Source organism: Pimephales promelas, chromosome 1 (assembly GCF_988280905.1).
Source record: "Pimephales promelas chromosome 1, fPimPro1.hap1.1, whole genome shotgun sequence".
Taxonomy (NCBI): domain Eukaryota; kingdom Metazoa; phylum Chordata; class Actinopteri; order Cypriniformes; family Leuciscidae; genus Pimephales; species Pimephales promelas.
In genome coordinates this window covers 23,954,314-23,974,383 of record NC_142769.1, presented here as the reverse complement: position 1 = coordinate 23,974,383, position 20,070 = coordinate 23,954,314, and the positions used below count along the sequence as shown (strand labels likewise).

The 20,070-nt window shown below is 41.4% G+C and overlaps 1 protein-coding gene across 2 annotated transcripts in view; it reads right to left on the bottom strand.

Annotated features, from left to right (window-relative positions):
- The window catches only part of LOC120469136 (neural-cadherin), a 283,986-nt gene that overhangs the window by 56,622 nt on the left and 207,294 nt on the right, over positions 1-20,070 (bottom strand). For both annotated transcript variants that reach the window (XM_089129359.1, XM_039657904.2), the window contains exon 21: positions 12,978-13,204. In XM_089129359.1, coding sequence (XP_088985485.1) covers positions 12,978-13,204 — 227 coding nt within the window. The remainder of the gene's footprint in view (positions 1-12,977; positions 13,205-20,070) is intronic.

Genomic DNA, 20,070 nt, shown 5'->3' with positions numbered 1-20,070 from the left:
CACTTAAGGGGAAATGGAAGGGTGAAGAAATGAGAGATATCAAGGGATACAGACAGAAAGAAGATAGAGAGATGCTCAACTACTCCAAGATTAGCTGGGACATATTTGCTGGGGCACTATTCTGACTTGGATAGTAAGTTATGGAGAGGTATTTTACTACAAAGCCTCTGTGGCAGAGGCGCTGTGGGCGAATGCAGGTGCTGTTTATGTTGATTTGTAACTCTGAGGGTGCAAAGAGATACGGTGCAATGCGCACAACCGGGTCGAGCAGGCACGCGTCACAATGTCTTATGGTGGGGTGAGGCAGAAACAGTACGGCCAGCGTAAGGCTGCAGAAAGGGGACATCAAATATTAAAAAGTGTACAGTGGGATATGTGTGAGAACTGAAGGTGCAGTGATGAGTGTCCTGCAGACATTCTGAGGAAATGGCAACCCAGGCATTCTTTCTTTATGAGCTGCAGGTTGGTGCAATATACTGGCATTGACAATAACTGATATTTTTAATAAAAGGAAAAATGTTTATCTTAATACTACACATACAATAATATTGTAAATAATCCAGCAGCAGGAACTATATGGTTAACACTCAACATAGTAGGTGGTTATTGCTCCTTAATGATGGTTACCACCCATCATTAAATCGTAAAAAAATAAATAAATTAAAAAATAAACAAATATATATATATATATGCAGAGGTCATGACCATGTCAGCGGAGGTGACAGGTGACAGTGATACTCAACCAGGGAAAAAAAATAATAAAAAATTGGAAAAGTCGGGGTGCAAGACACCGAGCTGATCAACAGTAAGTTAATGTTGTACATTTTGTACAGTAACAGCTGGTTACTATTAAGTACGCTGCGGTACGTGATTTTGTTTTTCCGTGTATGTTTGTATTTTCTTTTTTTCAGGTGTGACATTCATTGGAGGCTCCGCCTGTCAATCTGTGGACATCAGGAATCGCGCTACCAATCGCCTGACACAGACTCTCCCTGCGTCCCAATTCGCATACAATCCGTCCTAAATAGTATTCGAAAATAGAATTAGTACGTCCCAAATCGTAGTATGTTGAAATGAGTGTTTCAAAGATACCCGGATGGTCTACTTTTTCCGGTCAGAATCCGAAGTGTAGATCGATGCACATTCTAACGGCTGATATTGCCCACAAACCATTGCGCGTTGGACGAGGATTCGGTTAGAACTACAAACACGAGTAAAAAGTGTTAAAAAACTACAGACACGTAGTCGATACGGAGGACGCGCGAGTCCCCGCGGTTGTGTAGAGAGGTTTAGATAAAGAGCTTTGAGAGATTAATTATCAGTATCAACCTAACGAAAATTAATTTATTCAATGTTGTCCATGTTATATTGCATTTCCAGCAGCATTGTGAACTTTTGTAAAGACACGTTTAGCCATTACGTTTTAAATGCATCATTATATTCAAATTGCAAACACACGAGGAGAGCATGAAAGACCCACAACTGGCAGATGAACGTGCTCTCCGAAACGGTAGGAAATAAAATTAGATAGAATGGAGGATTTTAACTGTGACAAGATGATTGACAGGGCAGTTTACGGTGACAGGATGCACGCAGAGCTGTGCACGCGACAGAGCTGGCCGTTAGAGATGACGTGATAGTATGTCCCAAAGCTTGCCTACTCTTTTGCTACACACTCAAAAGTATGTACTTTTTCCTCACAAAAAGAGTACATACTTTTAGGGCGTAGTATAAGTAGGCGAATTGGGACGCAGCATCTGGGTTTGAGAGAGAGCCTGCACGTTCTGTGAGGACTGATAGACTGATCCGTGTCTGGGGTTCGCTGCTTTTACGATCTGGCAGTTAGATCAGTTCTCTTTGTTTGTGCCGGAACGTGTTTGTGCTCTTGATTTGTGTGTTCTTGATTATGTGCTTGTGCACGGCTAAATGTTTGTTGATCTTGTGACATTGTCATCTCCCGACAGTTCCCGTCCAACTCCATGAAGACTGGCGGGAGAGGTTGTGAGACAGGTAAGCAGGTCGCAACCTACATCTGCACATGTAGCTCAATGAAATGTATTAGACGCACTAGTTTTAGGAGTGGTGCCAATTATGTATGTTTTGTTTGTTTAGTCAGTATAGTTTAGTTATAGTTCCTCGATGCTGAAGATGTTTATTTCTACACATTTTGCTGATAGTTTATTTAACATATTAAATAGTGATTTAGTTAAAGGGTTGTTTTTGTCATCTCCATTTCTTTGATTTAAGCACCACTCTCTTGCTCCTTCCTCTCCACCAGTTTGTCTGTTGATCTGATTATTCTGACTGTGATATATTATATTATTATTTCACTACTTTGCAGTTAAAGAATTAAAACCTTTTCAACTAAATTCTGTGTTGTTGTCTGTTTCCTTTTCTTTTGGAATTCCCATACTATATTAATCCACACATGAGCACAAAACTTTTGTTATGTCTAATAACATTCCTAGACAAGTATCTAATCAAGTATCAAATCTAATTAACGAGGGACGCAACAGTTATAAACTTTCTCTCTGCCTCCCTATTTTGAGTGTGATTCATTGGCCAAAAAATAGAAAACACAAAAGAATCGTTAAAAAGTTAAAGATTCATTTCACTAATAACTTTGTTAATATTTCTCCCCCAGCTTTCTACACAATATATACCTATACAGTGATAATATCATTATGGTTCTCTTGGCCAAGTAAGAGGAGTCAAGAATGCATGCGTCTATGCAAATTAAAATTGAAATAAAAAAGAACATATGCATAGCGCAGCCTTTCTCCTCATTTTTAAATTCTCTTGGCCACAATAATTATGTAGAGAAAATTGCATATTGGGACTGCCGTAGTTGGCAGATTTATTTTACATCTTGTGAAAATGGCATTTTACCACCCCTTTAAAGGGGAACTATGCAGTTTTTATTTTAAATTTTCATAGGGGGCACACTTTTTTTTAATGATAAGAGACAGACCAAAACAACAACCCATATTCGGCTATTACTATAATCGACCACAATAGTCTTGTTTTGTTCAATTGTTCAAATAAAATACTTCACCGTATGATCTCAATGTCTCTGTTTATTTTCTCTTAACATTTCCACATTTAGATAGTAGCCTATATATATATATATATATATATATATATATATGGCAGGCTATATATATATATGGCAGGCAAGAATTGTACTCACAATTGATTAAAATAGTTGAAGGCGGCAGGTCTCCGAGTGAAATCTCTCGAAGAACTTTATCTTTCCATTCATATTACAACCCGGTCTCACCCCAAGACGTCATATAACTGACGTTTTAGGACGTCTTTTGACCATACGTCAATATTCGCCTTTTTAGGGCCCCCTTAAACGTCGGTAGATGAGGTTATGGGATCCTAACTCTACCCCATACCTAAACCTAACCCTAAACCTAACCCGTCACCTAACTGACGTTAAAGGTAAAGCGTCAGTTGTATGACGGCCCGGGATCGCCATCTACCGACGTTTAAGGGGGCCCTAAAAAGGCTGATATTGACGTATGGTCAAAATACGTCCCAAAACGTCAGTTATATGACTTTTTGGGATGAGACTGTGTTACATATTAACACTTGCGTGTGAGATCCTTCTCAAATGCCAGCTGAATGAGCTGGGCCTTTGCATGTGTGGCGCATAGAACATCTATGGTTGGTGAATACATTCCTCAAAACTGAAAATGATTTTTTTTCACATTGCGGTTGAAGCACCAAGCATCAATCCGGTCTTCAAAGCTGTCAGTACACTTGGCATTGCTTCTAAAGTTATGTGGTATTTAAAAAGGAGATTTTGTGTTGTCAATTTCGCGTTTCCTTCTTTGTTTATTTTTGTAGAAATAAACTGTTTCGCAACAATACATTGTCCTAACAATGGCGGATTTTGATGGTGGATTGATCGTTCACTGTGTTCAAAGCAGTCAGCGATTGCGAAAGCTGTGTGTTGCGCTCACTGAAGCGAGATTTCTCCAAGAGGAGTGTCAAGTGCACTGTAGAAAAGCCTTCGTAGCTCTGGTTTGTCATTGTCCTTTTGTCCTGTTGTTTCTTCAGCGAAATACTGGTGTAAATTCTTATTTATTGAATTAATTCTTATTTAATTCTTAATTCTTATTTACAAAGAGATAATCTCCTTGTAAGACTCAATGATCGCAGATATTTGTCACAGTCTTCGTCTGCACCGTCCTGTCTTGTCATCAGCACTACACTTCCCAGGATCCTCTTGTCTCCACTTCTGAACTCACTCCCTCATCAGCCACCTGTTCCTCGTCTTGTTCATCAGTATCACCTGTCTTCACATCGTTATGTTTGATTCCTCCCTGTATTTAGTTCCCTCTGTTTCATTCTGTTATTGTCGGTCAATGTTGAATGTTACCCTGCGTGTACGTGAAACTTGTCTTCCGTCCAGTATTTGGAATAAATATTATTGTTATTTGTATCCTGACTCCTCGTCCTCTTCAGCCTGCACCCACGCCCGTGACAATATTGTTGATAAATGTCCTTTCCATGATGCCAGAATAAAGGCTGTAATGGCTGAATTCAAACAAAAGAGTAATGAAGATTAAGTCTCACAGCAGCAGAGGTGTGAAAGGTTCGTCGATTGGCTACTATAAGAATGAATGGGCCAGTTCTCCTCGTCAGACATTATTCAAAGATTGTAAATGGGTGTTTACAGCTCAATCAAATATTTGTTCAAAAAATAAATAAATAAATAATAAAAAAAAAAATCCCTGACATACTCTTATTTAAGTCTTATCAGCATGGATCATTTTAGATATATCATCTTCAGATAATAGGTAGGTGTATTATTCCTCAGATAGGATATCTGAGTCCATGCCAAAATTGGGTCAATTCTGGCTGACAACCAATCAATGGCCAATAGAAAAAAATATATAAATAAATAAATTACAAGATTTCAATTGTTACAACAATAAATAATTACTGTAAGTGAACACCAAAAATCCTATCTGTGCTGTTTTATTGCTGATAACCAACATGGTGACAAGAAAGCGTGCATTACTATAAATAATTATCAAAGTAGTGCTTGAAGCTCAAATACAACAGAGTCCGTTTCTAAGCACTGGACATATTTTACAAGGTCCATAAATTAATCCAAATGTGGAAGCATAGTCGGTTCAATTTTTTGTGTTGTTGTTGTTAATTGTTCCATTTTTCTGGGCCACTGAATTTAAACGCTTAGTTTTACACAGATAACCAAAATCAGTGTGATCACTTATTGAATTTCCTTAACTGGCCGTGAATGGTTCACTGGCCATGCCTGACCTACTCATACACTTAACTGCACTGCAGAGTCCCTGTGGGTCAGATGGGTTGTTTTTAAGACACACAAAGACACACATACGCATTTTAAGCTGCAGAGCGTAGAAGTGCCTGCATGGTGTTAAACATTCACCCACACACACTTGTCTCTCTCTCATTCTCTCACAATGTGGATCCTCAACGGACCATTCAGGTCTGACTCCCAGGTTCACACCTGCTTGAGGAGGTGATTTGCATGTATTACCTCGGACATTATGCACTGCAACATTGAGGTTTCGCATTGCATGCACAGACACCTAATAAGCCATTAATTTATATGAGCCAGTTAGGCTCAGGTAACAGGAGCCTACACAGTAGAAAAGATACACCCACTCTCTAGTCTAATCCTCCTACTGGATGCTCTCATTTCTCTTTCTCGCTCTCCCTTTATTTCTTTCTCTCTCCGTCTCTATTCCTGGAGGAGAGCGTAGAATTTTTATCCCCATCTCCTGCTCAATGGTACTGTCAGCTCATTTCTCAGAGGCACTCTGGGGTGCCCGTCGGGACTGAAACTACAATACCCAGAATTCCCTGAGGGAAACTTCTCTACAGAGGCTCAATGATAGCACAGGATGACACCCAAGCGATAAACAAAACAGAATCTACATACACACACAAACTGGTGGGATGACTGGAGTTTGTCTTGTGCTCCTCGTTCACAGATAATAACCTTTTATTGGACCAGTGGCCTTTTCATGTTTCTATTGTATGATTCAAAACAGTGGTACACTTTTTAAACATTTGATTTGTGAAGGAGTTTAACAAAAGCCAAAGGGTATTTTGGTGAGTGAGCCAAAGACATGGTGAGGTGTGGAACCGATCTAGAGGTTTGGAAGAAACATTCACATAAAATAAAAGGAATGGGGATCGATGGGAGGTGCTGCGCCACATAGCAGTTAAAGATGCAACAGACCAAGAAATAATTTCAAAAATACCCAGAGAGAGAAGATAAAACCAACAAAAGAAACAGTGTGGGTGCGTGCAAGTCAACAATTGCCTGAATAAAGTCGAAACAAAAGGGCACAGGCAAAACGCACTGCCTTCGTGTTTGATATGTAATTATGAAGATTTCTGCAAAAGCTGAGGTGATGAGATGTGTTTTGGAAAAAAAACAAAAAAAACAGTGTGAAAGGGCTCTGACAGCGAAGATCCAGCAGAAAGCTTTAAAATAATTATTAAGTAATAATTAAAATAATAATTATAATAAGTATTTCCAATACTTTATCATGTGAATTCAAATAGAGTGGGCGATTCATTGCCATCTGATTAAAAGTAGAGAATGGCCTTTAATTATTATTTGTTCATCTTCACTGGTTCCTTCTGTGTGTTGACCTGCTCACTATAGGTGCTCTATTTCAAAAGCATATGTTTATTCTGAGGGGTACTTTAGTCTGATAAAGACCTAAATGTAAGCTTTGCATTTGAACCGATTCATCCTCCAATTTCACAACAAATAACAAGCTTCCCTGAAAACATTTTCTTCCTCCCGTGCTTCTTTTTTCGCTGTTTATCATTGACTCCTAGTCTTTCATCAGGACTCACTATCACCACAGGGAGATTTCTTTCTGGTTTCCGAGCTTGACGCAACAGTGTGTGTTTTTGTGAACCATCTGACACTTCACAGGGTGTCACTTCAGTTGTGTGTATTGCAGAAGGGGTGTTAGGGGGCGAGATAGAAGGACACACCCCTGGGAGATGAGCAGTGTACTGCGAAAATCCGATTCCCCCATTCCAGCACGGCCGTGAGGGAATCCTGAGCTCTTCAAAGTGTGCGTTGTGGCAGCAGGGGAGTGAGGTGGAAAGCAAGGGGAAAAGAGAGGAGTACTGGAGATCGCGGCAGTCCATTAAGAATAATTTAAAAGTTACAGAAGTAGGGGGGAGGGGGGATCCTCCCTGTCTCTCTCCTGCTGTTCTGACTCATTTCTTCCAGCTCTCTTGTAAGCCAACATCACACACCCTACTTGACACTTCCGACACGCAGTGAATGCAGCCGCCATACCAGCCAAAAATAGAAAAGCACAATTACATCAGATTCAAATGCAGAAGTTCTGTGCGTGAACATGCACTGGCTGTTCTCTCTGGAAACCGTGACAATGCACGTACCTTAAACCTGGCAATTTTCATTTTACAATTTTTTTTCCCCATTCCTTGTCTCGGAATCTCTCCAATTACAATGGGTGGAGACCTGTAACTTACTTTCCAAATAAGTAAGTTCATCTGTAATTAACTCCCTAAATTTTCACTTTCTTCTCCCACTACTTTTAGCTCTGAGTAATGGAACAGGTCAAATTGGAGGGAAGCGAATGAGAAAGATAATTAGGGAACGTTTTGAGTAGTTTATTCCAGAGGATTAGAATTCCAATCATTAATAACCTCTAACAATACTACTTTAACCATGTAAGCTCAACATTTTCAAGCCATTCCCAACCCGTTTTTCACCCCATAATTGGTTCTGATCAATGAATTTGTGTTGGAAATTGATGCATTTAGATCTGTTGAATATTTCCAAAACACATCATGGGCCCTATCTTGCACCCAGCTCAATTGACTTTGTACACTGACGCATGTATCATTCGTATGTATCATTCTTTTCCCTTCACAGACGCACGCCGCCAAACTAGGGAATGAACTTGCACTCTCTGGGCAGTTCAGTGCAAAAAAGGAGGCGTGTTCCGACGCAAACAATCCCTGGTGCTATTTTGTAGTTCCAGAAAACAACTGTGCCACTGACCAGAAAAAAAAAAAAAAAAAAAACTAGTCTGAAATCAGTGGCGCGTTACGCATACATTCAGATGCTATTTTAAGCAGGCATACTTAGCCATAATAGAGGGATAGCACTGACGTCACTTTCCCGCCGGGACAACCCCCCTCAGCCTGACCGAGTGGCAAAAGATCTGCTGTGTGACTGGATTTAATAAGGGAAACTGCGAAAATGTGACTAAAACGAACAATTTTATCAATTTAAGCTAAATGTTGGACTTCTTACAACTTACTAAAGATCCAGTGATCCATGGATATTGACATGCAACCAGGAATTGTGTTGCCTGACATTTATGTTTGCCTGATTTCGACACTGGGGAAATAAAAACAATATAGACCTAAACATAGGCTAAAGCCAATTTGCATGTGCATGCTTTATATAAATGCAATATAGGTTGGTCTAAATAATCACTTATATCAGTGTTATATATAGCCTATATCATCATATCGTCCAGCCCTAAAACTTTATAGTTTTTTTGGTCAGTGTTTATTAAAAAAAAAACATCCAATAATGCAGAATATGCAATGATAAATATTTAATTGACGAGTTGTTAATATACTGTATATATAACAATACAAAATATATGGGCATGGTTTTACACCAAAATTCAGCATATTGACACAAAATGATAACTACAAATCCACCTTTGTTGTTTCTGTGAATTGCAGCGATCCATTTGCTCTTCTTTCTATAGCAGTCTGTAAAAATATAACTCAGATTTTTGTCAAATCTAGTTGAACAGTCAATCGCAAAACTCTTTCTCACTTTATACGTGTTGTGTTTGTTTATCGCTGCATTCATGCTGAAAACATATACAGCCGCTCAGTCTATTTGCCACTCACTGTGATTAACTGCAGGCAGTCTGGCCGACGGTGTTGTCACGCGCATACCCTCTATAAAGAGTGTCAACAACACGTATACAGTGTAGATGATTCTCTCATCTACACTGATGCAGTTTACTTCTTTTCAAATGATACATAGGAAAAATATTAAAACACAAGGGAAATCATTGTTGTGTTCATGACGATGGGAAAAACAGGCATAAAGATTTCACATTTACCCAAATTATTGTATGCATGTTTAACCGAAGCTAATTTGGGTGGGTTTGTAACATCCCCAATGTCACTTCTCTTTCTTTTACAACCCTGACGAGAACATTGATCTGCTCTGCTGTGAACCGATTCTAAATCGTGCCTGGTAAAAGTGCCGCTATACTAGTATTGTGCCATTGAACAAGGCTTTCTAATTCCTATTGAACAATTCCGTTTCTAAGAAGGGAATGGAGCTTATGTGTCCTATAAATGTAAAGAGAGCCAGAGAGTGCCAGAGGCAACTCTTTAGGCTCAGTTGAAAAGTTACAAAGAGGGATGGGTTAATACATCAGGTTCCCTTTCAGTCACTCACGTTTGGCGTAGTCGACGTGTCCACTGATTGGGATAATGCTTGGAGAGTCTGTAATCTTCGAGTACTATTAAAACGAGCCAACGCAATTGGCATGCGTGAAATGCATTATACACTCCGCCCCTGCGGTGCGGGTATAAATACGGAAGTGGATGCACGCACTAGTTGTCTTTCGCTTCAGAGCCAATCATTTGATCGTTTGGTTCGAGGACCCGATCATCCACCTTTTCAAGCATCCCTGGCTGTCTCATGGAGACAGGTAAGTCTCTCAGACTCCGGGCCCTCCGAGCTGGATCCCTGTCCTCCACCTTGCTGCCCCACCTCGGGTCCGTCTGTGGTTCCCTTGCCCCCAGGCACAGTGTGTGTAAGCCTGAAAATGCTTCCTACTGCTCCAGCTGGCCCCGAAACTACCAGTTTGCAATTCGACTTGGCTTGCAATTCATTTCAATTGGCTTCGCCCTGGCTCAGTGATATTCATCATACCTAGGTGTTGAGCTGAGATGCTCCAAAGATTAGTGATATTTATCACACCTACATGTTGAGCGCTGCTCCTGTCCTGTGTGCGCACATCGCAATCCTACTGGCCAAGGATGCAAGGTAGCCTCTCCTCCAGCCGATATGAAGACCGGTTTCTATAAACCTGTAATTCATTGTACTGTAGATATATGGTGGATTATGGCCATCTTGAACCTGTGTCAAGTGAAGCAGGCCCTTTTTCGAATGCCTCCGTTCAATTACTACACAGAAATGCATTTTCAAATGCTCCGTCCCCAAGGTTGGCCTGCAGCGTTTGACCTAAAGGACAGAACTTCAGATCTCTATCCTCCTGCTCCACAGACCATTCTGTGTTCTGGTGTCGAGGGTGCAAAGTATCAGTACAAGACCTACACTTTGAGTGCTCCATAGCCAGTTGCATCTTTAGGTCAACCAGGGGAGAGTAATCTCACACACAGGCTAAGTATCTCTTTTTCAGTTCAGGAGAAGGACTCGCTCCAACATGTTTCTTCAAGGAGAGTGTGTTAGGCTAGTGCTAGAAGTGAGAAAGGCTCCCACTGAAAAAAAAAAAATTCAGTGGCTCCTGGGGCATATGGCAGACGCAGCCACTTGGCTTCCTCCATATGAAGACTGCTTCATTTACGATCGAGTTCTGAGGTGACGTGGTAGAGCAGCATGCCCTGTATGATAAAAGATGACCCTGGCCTGCCGCCAAACTCTCAACCTGTGTTCAGACCTTCATGTCCACTAACACTGACTGAGGGGCCATGTACAAAAGGCATGCTTTAACGAAGACCTGGGCAACCTCCGACTGCATTTGTATTCGTTACCTCGAGTTGGCAGTACACCTTGCTTTGAGCCACCGCTGCTCAGCGAGATAACATTGCGACCGTTGCGCTAGGATTCAGTTGGAGGACCAGAGGGCCAATGGTTACTTCTGTTGGTCCTCTGGACTCGTCCCTATGATAGTTGTGTCTCTGTCTGAGTGGACATCGCTTGGATAGACACTGGCTCTCAGCTGACCCCGGGGCACCGCAGAAATGTGTTCCAAAGTGAGCCTTCTAAGAAAGCGGCTATGCAATTTCATTATCGCTTGGCACTGCTCAAGTTCAGTGCATGTCTTGTGTGTGCATGTCGCTTACACCTACTGTGCTAAGTCAGGAGTGGAACAGGTCTTGATAGTTTCCCCTTTTTGGCCCAATCAGATCTAGTTCTCTCCTGACCTCCCCTGAATACATTTCAGGGACGGGGCATGATGGCACTGGACAGAAGGAAAGAACTGGACAGAGAACTGGACAGGGAAGTTCAGGTCACTATCACAAGGATATGTGGTAGTGAACATCACTTCTGCAAGCAACCCCTTAAGATAAAGGCAGTTGTGCTTTGCTAGTTATAAGTATAAACTATTCCTTCAAAGAGTTTTCTCTCAGTGCTCTGTTTCCTGCAAGTTGGGTTGGAGTAGGCTGTTCCTTTACCCTCAATATGATACAAACGTCAAATGCAGAAATATGGGAATCACATCCTGATTGTCAGGTTCCTGAGCGAGCAAGGGTAATCCCTGTGCCCCTCTTTATTCTCTTGTGCCCACCTCTGCTGCTACTGCAATACAGAAACCGCCCCTGAGCCACTGCAGGCAGTGAGTTCAAAATTCTGTTTTTTAACAGTTCTCCTGCTCACATGGTTGAAGATTGTGCTTCAGCTTAGTGTTGAGGTCTGGGCGACACCTTAGTCGAACCGCTGCTTCCTGTGGACTCCCTTCACATGAAGCCAGTTTCACTGTAAGCCCGGTTTGTTATGGGGTCAGGTGTGTCTGACCTCAGTAGTCATGCCAGCAAATCAGACACACCTGAATTAATCAATTTGGCCAATAATGGCAGAAAGGAAACAAGGAGCTGGCTTAAGTTCAGGAAGTAGTGCAGCTGTGCATAAAGCTTGTTGAGCAACTAGGGGTTAAGTGTCTTGCTCAGGGACACATTGGGACACATACTGCACCATCACAACCCCCATGGACTTTCTCCATACCTTTCGGCAGCGGACATGGCGGAATGTCCGAAGCAAGGCCTATCACTCGTATGCACTGGTGGAACCTGTGTTAGGCTGGGTTCACAAACTGTGATCCCTATGGCGATCCCATATGTGTATTCTTCTACGGTACGGCTCCCTGCGGTGAGCCTGTGTCTTCCCTTGGCAGAGCGTGCTCTGCCGTCACTGTTCAGTTGAGTCTCCCCCTGTTTCGGCTGGAGCCAAGCCAGAGAAACTCTTCGGTCATCTGCCCAGTTTATATGTGTACCTCCCTTCGGGCAGGATGTGGCTTCTGCAGTGTCCCTTCCTTCCATGTTCAGGGAACGCTTTCCCAGTGGTCCTGTTCGAAGAGCAGTGACTACCCTTCCCCGCCCTAATTGTGGGGGGATCTGGAGACTTTTGTCTAGGCACTGGAAGGTGGCAGCACTAGATGGGGTTTTAATAGGGAACCCAATCAGTCGACATGTTGATTACGTCGAACGTGAGCGACTGAAAGGGAACATCTCAGTTACATATGTAAACCCTCGTTCCCTGAAGGAGGGAACAAAGACGTAGTCCCGTCGCCACTATTGCTGGACTACTCCTGACTCTGAGTTACACTCGTCTCCTCAGCGAAAACAACTAGTGCGTGCATCCACTTGCACGGAGTGGGCGGAGTGTGTAATGCATTTCACGCACACCAATTACATTGGCTCGTTTTAATAGTACTCGAAGATGATAAGATCTCTAAGAGTGATCACAATCAGTCGAAACGTCGTTGCTTCAGGGAACGAGGGTTACATACAAAATTTAATTTCGTTATGAATAAGTAAAAGTAAATGTAATTTGTGTTAAAGCTTGCAGTTATTTCACATTGAAGTGCGTATGCATTTAGAGTGATTCCTAGGTTAATTACAAGTATACATTATGAGCATATACACGAATATGAGCATAACCAAATCAATGTGCTTTCAACAAGCCTTACTTTTTGTTTATGAGCTGCAAGATATCCGTGCACTCGCTCAGCCCTGAGGAACGGTGTGCTGTGAACAGAGAACCTCACATCCAGAGTCCTGTCCCGCACCTCTACCAGACTGAAAATGTTGACGTCGTCTGCACCCACCGACAGCATGTCTGACAGGAAGTCACCCAGAAGCTCGTACCTACTCTTCAGATTTCCACGACGTTCCATAAACTCTGTGGCAGAGATGTCTGTCAGAGACACAAACATACAAATACACAACACATAAGGATAACAGAACCGTATACATTTGAACTAAACTACAAGAACTCCAGAGCCAGGAAAAAAAACAGCATTTTTAATACAGAACTGAGATCCAGAACTCATGAAAAATGCATGTTTACATTTGTCCCTCGCCAGAACATCTCCTCGTCATTAAGTGAAGTTAGTACCTGACAGTAGTTGTTTGCACAAACTCCATTAGACATTCCACGTCAAAATGTCTGGGGTGAGAGCTCAAACTACTGCATGCAGCAAGTCTTTGTCACTATGGTAATGGGTGCTTGTGCTTCACGGTCACGGTGCCCAGCACATTATGATGAAGCTGGCCATGGCCTCTGAGCATTGTAGGCAATTGTGACACTTTAGCAACCATCTGACCATCGATTTTCCTGTGCTGGAGGTGTGCTTTCCTTCTAACGCCCAATGGACTATTATAATTGGGATGCTTAGCCTACAGTTTGGGACTGTGCGGGTGGTTGAACGGTGGCCCCAGGGGAGATGTTAGACTAAATGAGAGAAATGCTGAGCTCAGTCTGTCCCCAGGCTGAGTCAGCGTCCCTTGGGGCCAGTGCTGGAGAGTGGCAGGGCTGTCATAACTCTTACTGACACTTCACAACTCACAAAGGCAGAGGGGCATGTTTGAGAAAATCGGGGGCGATTTTCCTATTTTAATGACAACAGAGAGATGGAAAGATGGATTTGGACTTTGCTGTCAGTAACTTTTCTGTGACCACCTCACCCTCATTGGAAACAAGAGTTAACTTTATGGGCATAAAAAACATTAACTCATACAGCATAGAGAGCATATTTAAGATGACATTACAGTCAGTACATTACATATTGTGGTGTTTTTGTTGTTCATTTTCAATTTATGGAAATGTGCATTTTGACAGGTAAATAATGACACCAGGTACACAACATATTGAAAGGACACTACTAATAATCATTATGGCCTTTTTCTATAATTTGCGTCAAGTTACATGGTGTCTATTTGACTAAAGTCTATAGTTCTACAGTTGTCTACAGTTGTGCTTGTGTTTTGTTTTACTCTTTCAGCCTTATATTTTCCCTCTCACGGCAGTCCTTCAGTTCACTGTGCACATAGCACAAATAATCATTAGTGCTTGAAGAGTGTCAATCATGAAGCTTTAGGTAGGGGCAAGGAAGGAAACCCTGATTAACGTGGGGTGGGGGGTGGGGGGGTGCAGGAAGGGTGGCTGTCTGCTCCCATCAGGAGCTGTGTGTGAAGAGGAGACTCATCATGACAGCTTGAAACAGCCTCACACCTGGCTTTGATCCAAGCCAAGATCAAACCTGCCCCCCTCCACACAGGCATTAGGCAATGGATGTGCTTACCACCTTTTCTGGATGACACACACACAGACACACACACACACAATGTATATGGTATATGATACTTACATGATACAAAATAAGAACTTACTAACTTTTTTTTAATCAAATTATCAATCAATGGGGGTGCTGATCCTGAGACCTTGACATTACCAAGACAACATAAATTGTCATAAATATGTCATAAACATGACATAGCAGATTAATTATCAAATTTAAGAAAATGTGTGGGTTAACATTACATTACACTGTCATGTGTTTGGTTTTGACATTGGCTGTCATTAGGCCATTATAACTGTGTCATGAATATTTGTCTTGACCTCAACTACAGCGGTACAAATTGAATTTGTCATTAAAATGTTATAATGGCCTAATGACAGCCAATGTCAAAACCAACCACATGACAGTGTAATGTAATGTTAACCCATAAAGGTTCTTATGGGTTTGATAGTAAAAAGTTTGATAATGAAAAGTTTGATAATATATATGCTATGTCATGTTTGACATATTTATGAAAATTTATGTTGTCTTGGTAATGTCAAGTTGTCATTGCCAAGACACTGACGGGTTATGATTTATTGGTTTATATAAAGTTGTCATAACAAAGACATTTCAAACAATGTCATATTTGCATTCAAAATGTCATAATTGAGCAAATGACACTTAATGACAGTTTTCATTAACATGCATGAAACCTCCCTCATACTCAAGTCATGACGTGTCATGTCATGATTATGAAGGTGTCATGTCAGTTTTATGCACACCCCTTCAAGTGTTACAAACCTTTTAATAAAACAGCAAAAATATATTTGTAATATAGCTATAATGTAGGTAAAATAGGTATATGTAAACAAAATATTAATAGGTCAATAAGGCTTCTCATTAAATGATTTATTATTGTTTTTTTATTAGTGACACATTTGGGGAGGATATATTCCGAAACTTTCTGAAAATACAGAATTAACTGCACAAATACTAGCAATGTTTTCTTTGTTTATTATACAATTTACATTCATACAAAATTTCAAGATGTTTCCAACACTAACTTTGAACCAATTCTGAGGTTCAGTTCTGAGAGCAGCGCTTGCTTGTCTTTTCAACGATCACAAATGCAGACATAGTTTTATGTTTACATAGGGTTCTCACACCCGTACACTCTTAGAAAAAAGGGTTCATTGGGGTTCTATATATGAAGCATAGGGTTCTTTACTCAACTCCAAAGAACCTTTTATGCTAACAAAGTTCTATAATGACAAGAACGAACCCTTTTGGCACAAAGGTTCTTTATAGGCTATTATTCATTCATTTATTTCATTATTCTGCAACATTTTGTAGTTGTAAATAAATTATTGTTTATTAAACTGTTGTAGTAACAATATCACATTTTAATCATCCTAATTTTTGGAGGAGAAAAACTGAAATGGCACTCTTCGTGTGATATTGATTTACTACATAAAATGAAATAAATATATACATTTTCTAACCCCTATATCTTGAATTTTGTGATCATTCACATGCATTCATAAATACATTTTAGGGTCTTGATGTTTGTCAATAATAATAAATATGTAATCCGGAAATGACAAAACAAATGATAATGAATGAACCCAAAAAGTTCCATATAGAACCTTTTTTCCTGGTCACAAAGAACCCTAAAGGGTTCTTAATATTGAACCCTTAAACAGGGTTCTGTATATAACCTTTTAGGGGTTCCAAATACATAGAGCTGATAGAACCTAAAGAGCGTTGCATGGCACAATGTGTAAAAAGACAGTATACATAATTATAATCAGTAACTAGAATGTACATTTCCAGAGGAAAATGTGAAGTGGTGCTTGCAGTGGCAAAACTCACCACCCGGTTGCTAGGGTGTTATGGGTGGTTGCTAGGTGGTTGCTAGGGTTTTCTTGGTGGTTGCTAGAGTGTTGCTAGGTGTTGCTAGGTGGTTAATATGGTGTTCTGGGTGGTTGCTAGGGTGTTGCTAGGTGGTTGCTAGGGTGTTCTGGGTGGTTGCTAGGGTATTGCTAGGTGGTTGCTAGGGTGTTGCTAGGTGGTTGCTAGGGTGTTGCTAGGCGGTTGCTAGGGTGTTCTGTTGGTTGCTAGGGTGTTGCTAAGGTGTTCAAGATGGTTGCTAGGCGGTTGCTATGGTGTTTCTAGGCGGTTGCTAGGGTATTCTGGGTGGTTGCTATGGTGTTACTAGGTGGTTGGTAGTTGTCACAGATGGTTACTATGGAGTGTGTAGCATTTTCTTGGCATGATTTAACACTTAGCTAATCAATATTAGCATGTAGCTATTCACTGCTAGCATGTGTAGCATGTAGCAAGTCCTGTTTGCTAGCATGAGTAAAAAGAGCCAACCAGCATCTCTATACAATGTTTTGAATCAGAGATATAGGTCTTACAAAATGGTTGCTAGGGTACTCTGTTTGGTTGCTAGGGAGTGGCTTGGCAGCTGCCAATCATGAAGCTCCAAAGTCAATGTGAATGTTTAAACCAACCCCCATCTCTATACGATGTTTTGAGGCAGAGATATAGGTCTTGCAAAACGGTTGCTAGGGTACTCTGTTTGGTTGCTAGGGAGTGGCTTGGCAGCTGCCAATCATGAATCTCCAAAGGCTGCTTGTCAGTATGAATGATATAATACAACTCCCATGCCTCTATGACATTCAGAATGGAAGATATCCCTCTTTGGATTTTGGTTGCTAAGGTGCTCTACAATGGTTGCTAGGGCGTTGCCAGTAAGTGTTGAGGTGATTCAGGATTGGCTGTTTGCTGGCCCAAGTCAAACGAGCCCACCCTCATGTTTCTATGACACTTCTATCCGGAGATATCCCTTTGATCTCTTTCAATGGAAGTCTATGGTACTTGTTGCTAAGGTGCTCTATATGGTTGCTAGGGCGTGGCTTGATAGCTTCACAATGATCCTGAGAGACTGATTGGTCATCTGAGTAAAATGAGCCCACCCCCTTGTCTCTATGACACTATGATCCAGAGCTATGTTCAATGCAAAATCCCTATGCAATTTACCATAGTAGGAAAAACACATGCATTTGATGGGACGTCCTTCACCATAGTAAGTCAATGAGGAAAATTTTGGGTAGCTCCTGCCCCCCAGGGGTGCAACTTTTACCCCATTGTGAGGTATGTTCTTACAGAGGCTGCCAGCCTCTTCAAATGTGGCAAATCACACGTTTTTCCGAAATCGTTGTTCGGAGCTATGAGTCGTCAAAGTTTGTCTCAATGTTAAGTCTATGGGATTTTTTGGAAATTTGTTCGCCCCTGGGTCGAACACCGTACCCCCGATCTCTGATAAAAGTGATAGGACACTTCTCTTCAATAGGCCGCACGATTTGATGCCTCATTCATGGGTCTGTGACAAAAACTGTGGACGTAGGAGTGCGCCAAACTTTTTCCTGGAATAGTATAATGCTATACTAGAAATTTTAAATAACATTGGGGTCAATGGGGGAAAATTTGGGCAGCTCCTGCCCCCCAGGGGTGCAACTTTTACCCCATTGTGAGGTATGTTCTTACAGAGCCTGTCAGCCTCTTCAAATGTGGTAAATCACAGGCTTCTGTGAAATCCTCGCTCGGAGCTATGAGTCGTCAAAGTTTGTCGCAATGTTAAGTCTATGGGATTTTTGGGAAATTTGTTCGCCCTTCGGGCGAACATCGTACCCCCGATCGCTTAGAAAAGTCATAGCACACCATTCCCGAATATTCCGCACGATTTGAGACCTCATTCATGGGTGTGTGACAAAAACTGCGGGAGGAGTAGCGCGCCAAACTTTTTGGCCGACTCAAAAAACACAATAGTAATAGTGTTGCCTTGCTTTCAGCAAGCACCACTAATTATGTCCCTAATGAAATAAAAATGTACCAATCTGATATGATCTGGTCCAGTCACGCTGGAAATGTTATTATTTTCTCGCAATAAGTATTAAATATCCATCCATCTATCCATGCACACACACTCGCACAAATAGATGCTTTTATAATGCAGTGAAACCCACCCTGAGACAAAGCACCAAAGATAGTATGTATACTCATAAATAAATGGAAATACACTGAGAAGTACACCACACAGAGAAGTACACCACACAGCTTAAATCAGAAGTTTAGCTGAGGCTTGGGGAAAAGTCTAGTGGTCAATATATCTTTGTGAATCTGTGAGCTAATCCCACCAAAATAATGCCAATATTTTTCCAATTTTTATGTTTATTGATGCCACAAAGTCCTGCAGGGGTGTAAATCTCAGGGTAAAGGGAGATGAGGATCAAAACACATTTTAAATTTTTTATAGATGAGTCCAAACTGGCTTAGCTGCCAAAAATTCAAAAAGCTTTTCATGTTGTGTGTCCTGCAGAATGTGGGAGTTTATGTATGAATGTCTGTGTGTGTGTGTGTGTGTGTGTGTGTGTGTGTGTATGTGTCCTGTTTGTTTACAGGCAGAGCAGAGGTTATGGGAATAAGCTTGTGTGAGTTTGTGCGCGTGTGTTTGGTTATCTCTAAGAGCTAGGATGAGTGTCTAAAGAACGTATCCACATACTTTTCCTCATATTTTACTTTATAATCAGGTCATTTTCCAAAATTCACAGAGCAAGCTATAACCTGAAAGAAGCAGCATTAAAAAGGCCTTACGACTCTCCATTGGCTTCAACATTTGCTCCTGAAATCGGATTTCAAATGTCAAGGAGGCAGTAAATAGTACTAAAGTCAAACTTTCAGCTAGCCTACAATTCAACACATGTTGAGACAGGGCTCCAGGGAAATAAACCGCTTCATTATATTTTTTTACCTTAATATTATATAAAAATATAAAAAAATATATATATATATATATATATATATATATATATATATATATATATAGAGAGAGAGAGAGAGAGAGAGAGAGAGAGACTTGCATTAACTTGCATTTAAATGCATTTATGTATAGGTTTTTTGGGAGCAGAGCATGGTCTTGAGGGGAATGACAGTGCTCATTGTGAGCGGCTGCCGCTGACAACGCTCTGCACCCGTCAGGCAGTCTTCGGGAGGGTGCCCAGGCTCACGTTCCCCACGGTCCCGGCCCCACTGCTGAGTGGCGTGGAGAGCCACTGCCAAGGCAGAGTGGCAATGCAATCGTGGGGTTTTGCAAATGGATCTCGTAGAGGGGTTTGAGACAGGCTCATCCTTTTCTCTTCATTCACCTGCGGGAGGCACTGTGGTTTATTCTGCCCAGAGTGAGGCTTCGGTGCTTCAGCTATCCTCCTCCAATGAGGTGGATGTTTTGAGGTTGGAGATTTCGAGGTCTTGCCACCTCATTCTCCTGCTTATGAGGAGCTGGTCGAGGTTCAGATCAAACTTTGACTGCCAGTGAAATGGATGAACGTTTTCTGCCCTCGAAAGTGCAACCTCTGCTTCAGTGGTCCACACCTATTTATATGGTGCTTACTTCCTATTGGTGCCCATATACTTCCTATTTTGCCATTCTGTCAAA